The sequence below is a fragment of the Marmota monax genome, unplaced genomic scaffold (genome assembly GCF_021218885.2).
Source record: "Marmota monax isolate L192 unplaced genomic scaffold, Marmota_monax_Labrador192_F-V1.1 WCK01_AAM20220418_F8-fsc00023, whole genome shotgun sequence".
Lineage (NCBI taxonomy): Eukaryota > Metazoa > Chordata > Mammalia > Rodentia > Sciuridae > Marmota > Marmota monax.
Window position 1 is genome coordinate 5,444,296 of NW_026692907.1, and position 9,191 is coordinate 5,453,486.

At 44.8% G+C, this 9,191-nt stretch overlaps 1 protein-coding gene across 1 annotated transcript in view; it reads right to left on the reverse strand.

The window, feature by feature from the left end:
* C8b (complement C8 beta chain) overlaps positions 1 to 8,617 on the reverse strand; it is a 35,429-nt gene extending 26,812 nt beyond the window's left edge. The window contains exons 1-2 of the mRNA XM_046451015.2: positions 8,448 to 8,617; positions 2,432 to 2,588 (exon numbers count right to left, since the gene is read on the reverse strand). Coding sequence (XP_046306971.1) covers positions 2,432 to 2,588; positions 8,448 to 8,545 — 255 coding nt within the window. The 5' untranslated portion in view covers positions 8,546 to 8,617. The remainder of the gene's footprint in view (positions 1 to 2,431; positions 2,589 to 8,447) is intronic.
* Positions 8,618 to 9,191: the final 574 nt, after the last annotated feature.

Here is a 9,191-nt window from a genome sequence, read left to right on the forward strand (position 1 = left end):
GACTTCAAAAGCACAGATAACCAAACCAAAACTAGACAAATGGGATTATAATCAAACTCAGAAGCTTCTTCACAGCAATGGAAAAAAATCAAGAGTGTTAAAAGAGACAAAGTACAGAACAGAAGAAAATACTTGCAACTTGTTCATCTGACAAGGGGTTAATATCCAGAATATGTAAGGAACTAAAATAACTCAACAACAAAAAAGACCCAAAGACTTCAAAATGTGCAAATAATCTGTATAGGTATTTTTCAAATGGTGATACGCAGATGGCAAGGGTTCAGAAAAAGAGGAACTCTTAGACACTGTTGGTGGGGATGTAAATTAGTATGGCCATTATGGAAAATAACATGAACGTTCCTCAAAAATTACCATCTGATCCAGCAATCCCAATACTTCATATATAGCTAAAGAAAAGGAAATCATTATATCAAAGAGATACTTGCACACCCACATTTATTGCATTGCTATAGCCAAGATAAGGAATCAACCAATAGGTCTGTCAACAGATGAATGGATTTTCAAAAATGTGGTGAAATCACAATGGAATATTATTAAGCCATCAAAAGGATGGAGTCCTGCCATTTGCAGCAACATAGAAGGAACTGGAGGACATTAGGTTAGGTGAAATAAGCCAGGCACAGAAGGATAGATACATGTTCTCACTCATGTGTGGAAGCTAAAAATAGAGGGTAGAATAAAGACTGGAGAGTGTAGAGGAGAGGGGAATAAGAGAGGATGGATTGTGGTACAAAACACAGAGGGAGGAAGGAGTTTTATGGTCCTGTTGCACAATAGGTGATTGTCATCTACAACAATTACTTCTACAGTTCAAAAAAATCTGTGGGAGAAGTGTCTGAATATTCCCAACACATCAACACATAGAAATGATTATGTCTGAGGAGACGGAAATGCTAATTACCCTGATTTGATTATCATACATGCATCAAGTTATGATACTCCATAAAAGTACAAATATTAAATGTCAATTCGCAAATAAGCATAAAATAAAACCATGCTCACAGAAAGCCAAGTGGGTCAGAGGAGGGTGGAAATGATGGAAGGAGTACACCTCGAGACCAGGCTGAGAGGTTTTGTCAAGCCCCGCAGCTGGTGACCCTGCAGCTAGGAATGAGGTCTGGCCAGGGGAGTCTGCAGCAAATTTGGAATGTGGAGCTCTGGCTGGCTGGCTCATGCGGAGTCTTCCTAGTTTATGCAGCCGATGAAGCAATTATCCAGATAATTGGATCAATGTTGATAACTTCAACAAGAAAACCTACTCTGGGAACAGAATGATCCTGCCTGGCTCTCCCCATTGATCCAATTAACTGCGTAATTTTCTCAGGCCTACTTCCACAGCCTCTTTAGAGTGCTATCCATGTCAGGCTTGGTTTCCCAATGAGCCAGGGACACAGTGACATTCTCTCCACTCTGAAACAATCTCAGAGCTGGGATCCTCTGTCCATCCTCCTAGGACAAGGGAGGCTGAAAGGCAAACACCGCAGGGAATGTGGTTTCAAGGGAGAACCATAGACAAGGATCCAGTGACCTGAATTAAAGGTTTGTGTTGACTACTAGGGAACCCCAACAAGTCACTTACTGATGAACCTCTGTCTAACTGTCAGTCTAACCAAAAGGATAACAACCATCCCTGCTCCCTTGCAAAGATGTCACAAAACAGAATGAGCTCCAACAAATATTTAGGAAGCAGCTATTTGCAGACACTGGAATGCCCACTTGGGGCACAGAATGGAATATGTCTTTACAAGTTTACTGCTTAGTGAAAGTAAATAATGAATACCATAGTGTGAAAAGTGCCAGGACACAGGGTAACAGGACTTACTGATGCTTGGAAAGGTTGCTCTGTCTAACTGGAGGTGAGACTGAGGAGCAGTCATGGAAGCCTTCTCTGAAGAGGCGGCCCTGAGAAGAATTTCAAATGATGAGCAGGTGCTTGCCAGTGAAGGACATGAGGGGTGCCACTCTTGGCTGGAAAAGCAGCATGAAAGAAGCACAGAGAGTGGGGTGGTAGCAGGAATGCCCATGTTCCAGGGGGGATACTGCAGGAGATACAGGACAGGTTAGGTTAACACTAGTTGGGTCCTGATCCTCAGGGCTACGGTGTAGACTTGGAATGGTTTTCAGACTTAGCTTTTCCTGGCTGTACCATGAAAGATGGATGGAGAGAGCAGGTTGGAGACAGGAAGTCTAACCAAGAATCTGCAAGGATAGATGTGCTTGGAAAATATCAAAGGACCAAAGAAAGGTTCTGATTGCTTTCACTTTTCAAAGGGAAAAGTCCTGTGGACTCAATCAGCCAATGTTCCTGAGGGCCTATTATGTACCAGGCACCGAGTGCGGTTCCTCGGCCAGTTTTGTGGAGGACGAGGGCTCCAGGAAGCTTAACTCTCCCCATGGCTTGGGTTCTTACCCTTTTCTTCTGACAGGGGTCACAGGCAGTCCAAGAGGACCAGCTGGACAGTTCACAATCAATAGGCATCAGGGGGACATCCACACTCCGCGTCTGTCTGCTCTTAGCAAGGCTCCTGTTGACTGTACTTGACTCAAAGGGACACAACCTTTCACCTCTAAAAAAGTCATTATAAAAGAACAGCATTAAGTATAGAAGGGAATTCATACACCTCCAGCCATTTGTCCATCCACTCAGTAAATATATATTTGTTCACATGTGCAAGGCTATTAGTTGATTATCCAGTATAGGCTAATTCATCCAATAAATATTTATTGAACATGCAGTAAATTCCTGACATTATGGCTAGCTGTGGACAAAAGAGTACTGAACTTGAATCAAAAGACAGTCCATTAAGCACTTGGGTGATCTCAGGCTGGATTTTCAACTGGTATAACCTTTACTTTTCTCATCTATATGATGGGGTTAATCATGTCTATCTCATAATGTTATTTCTTGGAATAAAAATGATAGTGTATGGGAGAGCACTTTACAAACTCCAAAGTACCCAGAAGATAGCTAGATGTGATCCTCAGCAATTCACTCTCCATCTCTAAGCCTCTGTTTTATTCTCCTGAAAATGAGAGGTTTGCACTAGAAGGTCTTTGAGGTGCCAATTCATGTCTAAGAAATATTTGTAGAGGACAAATAATATTCAGGGTATTGTGCTATGAGGGATACAGAGAAATAGGACACAGACTCTGCCTTCTGGAACTCAGTTTGTCCTAGAGTAAGACACATGTCACATGTCTTAGCTCTGTGGAGCTTTACCCTATAGGCAAGGTTTCAGAGCATGCAGTCCCTATGGCTAGAGCCATGCTTGAGGACCTGTGCAGGCTTGGTGGGGGTAGAGAGAGCTGGGTTGCAGCCGGGAGGCGGGTGAGGATGCCAGTGGGTGGTGTGAACCTGAGCTGCAGCAGCAGCCGGGGAGAGAGGGTGGGCTGGACAGGTATCAGGTGGAATGGGTAGAGAGTACTGGATCATTGGACGGGGCAGAGGAGTTGAGACAGGAAAGAGCTTAGGCTGATGCTGGTTTCCAGGGTGAGTGTGTAGGCAGAGGGGTAAAGCAGGAGAAAAGGAGAAGTTCAGGGGAATATGGCAGAGGTGTATGGAATTCCAGATTCTCAAGGCACATTACCACAGACACATTCAGCACACGGTTCCTCTGTGGGGTGGGAACTCAGGAGGGGAGATCTGTGCCCGAGGACACATCTGATCATGAGGAGCTGTGAAACAGGATGAGATTGCTCTTGAGAGACAATCCAACAAGGACAAGCCTTGAGGGTCACTGTACAAGGCAGACCAGGGGGGACTGGCTGTCACAGTCAAGGTCCTCGGGAGCCTGTGGAGGTGAGTCAGGGGATGAAGGGGCAGATGAGAGACAGTATGTCTGCAGAGCCGTCAAACGACAGAAGACCTAAAGGACATCGCAAGATAAGGCCTAAAGCTTTTGTTGAGTTCCTGGGACAAACCGGGACAAGGGTGAATGAACACGCCTGTTATTACTCTGCATGAGCCTCCAATGGCCCCATCTGTAATAATGGGTGCCTTAGGATTTTTTCTTCCCAAGTGAAAGACAGTATTACATCATAAGATTCTTCCTAATTTGTGTTCCTTTTCAAACCTGAAAAGAAGACGACAGGAAAAAACCAAAACAACAAAGATGTGCTAGGCAGTCAAGACATGTGTGTCACATGCCGGGCCAGGCGTTTCACACAGGCTTTCTCACTCGATCCTCACAGCAATGCTAGAAGGCAGCTACAGAACACCAGCACCTGGGCATATGTGGGAAATGGCCCTGAGGGACGGTGGCAGGCTGGTATACAGTGTTGCTGGATTGTGAGCAGTGGTCTGTTGGGCTCCAGCACATGAGCTATGCCAATTGCCCCATGCTGTCTGGAAGGAAAGGGGCCCAGCGTCCACTCCAGCCATCCCCTCCAGCCATCCCCTCCAACCTCTCATTCCCATGTCCAAGATTGAGTCATTAGGGAGAGGATCACACTTCCACTATCTCATACACAGGTGTCACTCCAGACAAGGTCATTAACAATACATTCTCACTTGGCAAAAGCCCTAAAAAGAGGGTAATATTAAGTACAGTGAAATCCATCTCCATGACTGCCCCAGAGACCAGCAAAAATCAATTGCCTAGTAAAGTTGGATCTTTAACAAAAGGTCAAAGACTACTGGAAACCACAGGTGGATACTTTAAAATGGTTACTGGAGGCTGGATGCTGCACAGCCAGTGGGGGGTCTCAGAATGGGCTCCTATCTACTAATTTGCCCACGTTTGACAAAACAATATTGTCTGTGATTTGGCTTCTCTTAAGTATGTATTTGACAGCTCTGCAGGGTACCCTCTTCCTATTTCAACTACAAAACAGTTACATTGTGGTTTTTTGCAACAACCAAACTAACTCTGAGCCACAGTCAAGACTGAGTGAGTAAGGAATGTACACACTAGCTATTAAAAGTCACAATTATTTTCCTCCCTGAGATTTGAAAGCCTGTTAATGGGCAAGCTGATCACTTACAGAAGGAACTGGGTAAGGAGTTGTTATAAGCACCAGATCTCTCATGTTTGCACCCAATTTTCATTATGGAGTGGCAATATAATGAAGTAATCAGCAGCATAAATAGTATGTTTGTGAATTACATTAGATAAGATGCATGTGGTTTGTTAGTGCTACAAAATGCAAATCCGAAAGAAAAGACAGCATTCAATTGTGTCTTTAATTCCTGGGAATAGCATGAAACCCCATAAAGGAGGGGTCCAGTTGGGACCTTAGTAAGATTACACTTGCCTTTCACCCTTATGAATGTCTATGGAAACAAGCCGGAAGGACATTTTAACCAACTGGTTTGACTTAGGTCATTCAAAATCCTCTGTATATACATAACTCTGAAAATTTAAACACGCATATAGAAGTACAAACAATAGAATGAAAACCACCCAGGTACTCACATTCAGATTTACAGCTGCTAACTTTTTGGCACACTGGCTTTAAGTCTTTTGTTTTAACATGTAAATCCCTATAAATTGGATACGTGTGTTTTATGCTAGCTCTGGTTCTTTTTCTCTCCTCTTTGGAGAGGGCCATTATGAAAATTTGGTGTGGATCCTTTCAGTGTCTTAAATATTTCCACAAATATCCACTCTATATTAATATTGCTTTGGTTTGCTCACCTCATATTGTGCATGGGATTCTGCAACTTGCTTCTGCCCATCCATGATGCCTTTGTGAGGCCTCTCTAGGGTGCTCCATAAGATCTATTTCATTTCTTTTATCTGGGCATTCTATCTTGGGACATCTATGGCTTTTAGTTTATTCTTTTTTCTTTTTGAGGATCATTTATATTTTCTCAGTGCTTTTGCAAATGCAAGAAATGCTACGATAAACACCCTTGAAAAATATCTTGAACATGTGCTCCTTACGTAAGAGCTGGCAAGGGTCTTCCTTTTCTCAGGGTGCATGGAATGCCATTGCCAGCATTATGACATATCTCACTGGGCCCAGGTCTCCCTCTCTCTTTCTAACAGGTATCTCTGATCAAAATAAAGATGGATCCATCAAGTAGAGCGGGATTAGGTCAGCAGTAAATTTCAAGTCATCAGCTTATATGGAGGGGGTGCATCAATATCTTTTGGCTTTCTGTAGAAATGCCCTGACACAACAACTTTCTTGTCACACACAATTTGTTAGGCTGCTGGATCCCCTTTGCAAACAACATCCTTCCTCTCTGCTAGAAGTGGGCAGCTTCTGGGTGGCAGGTTTTCAATTTCTTTTCTCTCTCTCCTTTGCTGTTATAGACACAAAATTTAAAGCAACATCTCAAGGCAACAAATGTATGGCCCAGAAATAGAGAGCTGACATGAGAGTCCAGCAAGTCTGCTACACCAGGCAGGTGGAGAGGGAAAGTACACGAGTAAGCAGTAGAAAAATGCAGAGAGCAGATGGGGGCTCTGGAAACTGATGCCCCTGAAACTGGATTTGAATCCATTTTCCACTATGTCGTTAGGAAGTAACCCTGGAACAGCTAATGCCTCTCTCTAGGCCTCAGTTTTCTTCTCTGTAAAACTGTGGACAATAGCACCTCCCTGGAGCAGCTGTGGGGATGAGAGGTCATGTGTGAAATTGCCTGGCACAGTGGCCATCAGCAATAATCAATGGGTCTTATGACCATGTGACCTGGTTACAAAGGTAAATAAAAATGAAAATTTTTCTTAGTTAAAATGAAGGAGATTTCTTAGCTAAAATGAAGGAGCATTATCTGCTCCAGAACTAAATACCTTTTTTTTTTTTTCTGCTTTGGTGTCTGAAATTCAAATACACACTGGTTCCAGGACTGCAGGGTTGGAGCCACAGGTAAAGGTGAGAACCTTAAACCTGGGTCCAGGTAAGGGGTCATTGCATAGGGGTGAACCCCTCCTCCTCTGAAGTCAGTCTGTTCTTCCACACAGAGCGAATAAGAAATAACACCCCTGGTGACACCGCTGTGAGGTTCAGTAAGTCTCCCAGCATGCACTGTCCCCTCAGACCTCCATTCCCTACCTTAGAGGGAACCTCCCTAATTATAACTCTGATGGCTTTGCCCTTCACTAAGTTCCCCACTGCCTACACCATAGGTTCAAGCTTCTTAGCTGGCACTCAGTGTCCCCCAACTCTGCCTGCTGTCAGACCCCTGCTTATTCCTACGTCATTCCTCCCCTGTTGCTCCCAGCTTGCTCTATGCTCATAGCTACTGAAATACACTTGGATGCTTGGAACAAGCGAGGCTCTCTCACACCTCCATGCCTCTGCTTATACTGTTCCTCTGCCTGGCATACCCTTCCCCTTTCCCAGACCCCATGCCCAGTAGAGCTGGTCACTCCCTCTCTTGTTTCCTGTGTGGTCCTCTACCACCTCGTGCAGCAGGACAGGGAGTGAGTGCTCACATATTCGTATTCTTCAAGGGGACACAAGTTTGTTGTGTCTTGTTCCTCTTCATATCCTTGGAGCCCTAGAAGGGGCTGTGCACAGGGCCCGATGCTGTAGGTAAGGTTATGGTGGTTTCTCAAGGAGCCCTGCTCCAGATACAATCCCTTGGGTCCTGCAGGCTTCTCTGTTCATGCTAGCCAAGCTGTGAGCCTTGATCATTCCAACAGTCTATTTGAGTGTGCAATGGGTGGTGAAGGCTCACAGTCCTGGTCTCAGGTGTGGTGCCTAACGGGGCTGAGCAGGCAGCAGAGCTCATCCAGAGGGAGTGTCCAACAGGGGAACTTGGCACTCCTCTCACTAAATGAGGGCGCATGCTCAGGTCGCAGCTTTGGAATAAGTAAAAGGAATGGCATTAACAGATCTCTGTCTGTAGGAGTGCTCACGAGGAGGCCTGGGGTCCTGAGTGCTTCAGTATCTCATAACAGGGGCTTCTCCTGAACTAGGAGGGTCCTCAAATTGCCAAACCATGGGTCCTCTTTCACGGGAGCCCAAGTTTGAGCTCCTGAATTCTACTAATGAAATAAATCAGTTAGCATTTAACAGCTGGAAATGTCTGGAATGTGTAAGAGAGAGCAAGAGAGGTGGGGGGTGGGGACCTGAGAACCCAAAGACTGGGTCTGTAAACAGGTCCAGTGGGTCACTCTCATATGTTAAAATCATTCAGATGAATTCACTCCCTTTTATACATACAGCAAACCTTTTTTGCCTAAAGAGTCAGACCAAAGCTTTGTTCAGAATATAGAACAAGTACCCTATTCTTCTTAGCATGACAAAATACATTTAAACATGTCACTTTCTCAACAGGAACCTTTGTTGAAGCCAGTTACTTGGTTCCACAATAATCTGAAGGGAATCATTGATACTATTTTATGAGAAGCATGCAAATTGCTTCAAGGGATGCTCCTCAGCCCAGAGACATGCGGCAAAAAAGAGTCGCTCAGCATTATGAGGCTGTGTGTCCCCTGCTCTGGGTTCTGGCATTCATAATCATCACTTACCTGGAGCCAGGCAAACCGAGAGCACCCAGGGCAACACAGAGAAGAGACATCTCTGCCAGTGCCCCCCAGGCCCAGGCCTCTGTCTTCCTTTTCTCCATGTGACAGGAGATCCAGAAAGGCTCCCAGATGCATGGAAAGCCACACAGTGAATGGCACTGTCAACTTTTGTCCCCACAGAGCAAACAGCTCAGCAGAGTAAACAGGGCTACCAGTGCCTGGAAACTCCAGACTTTGCACAGATAGAAACTCTCCTGTGACACTCACACCAGGCAAAGGATGCAAAACTCCACTGACCAGCAATTTGGCTTTTATTCCTGTGTGACCAGGTTTGGGTAAGCTGCAGGGGAGACAGCTATTAGTGAGCTAGTAAGAATCATGGCTCTCGGTTCAAACTGCCACTTGCTAGCTTACTAACCAAGTTCCTTTACTTCTGTGGCTCTGATTCTTCAACTGCTAAATGTTGAGGATTAAATAAATTAGTGGATGGAAAGGGCTTAGAACAGGCCCATGTTGAGCATCCAGACATGAGCTACTCTTCCCAAGTAGACACAGGATTTGGAGTTAGATGGGCCCAGGTTTGAATCCTAGTTTCACCTCTTTTCAGCTGTGTGATTCTGAGTCAGGCTTTAGAGGCCGTCCATCTGAGTTCAAATTCTTTCTGTTTGATCCATTAGCCATGTGACCCAGGGTAAATTACTAATCTTCTCTGGGCCCAAGTTTATTCATCTACAAAACAGGAATAAT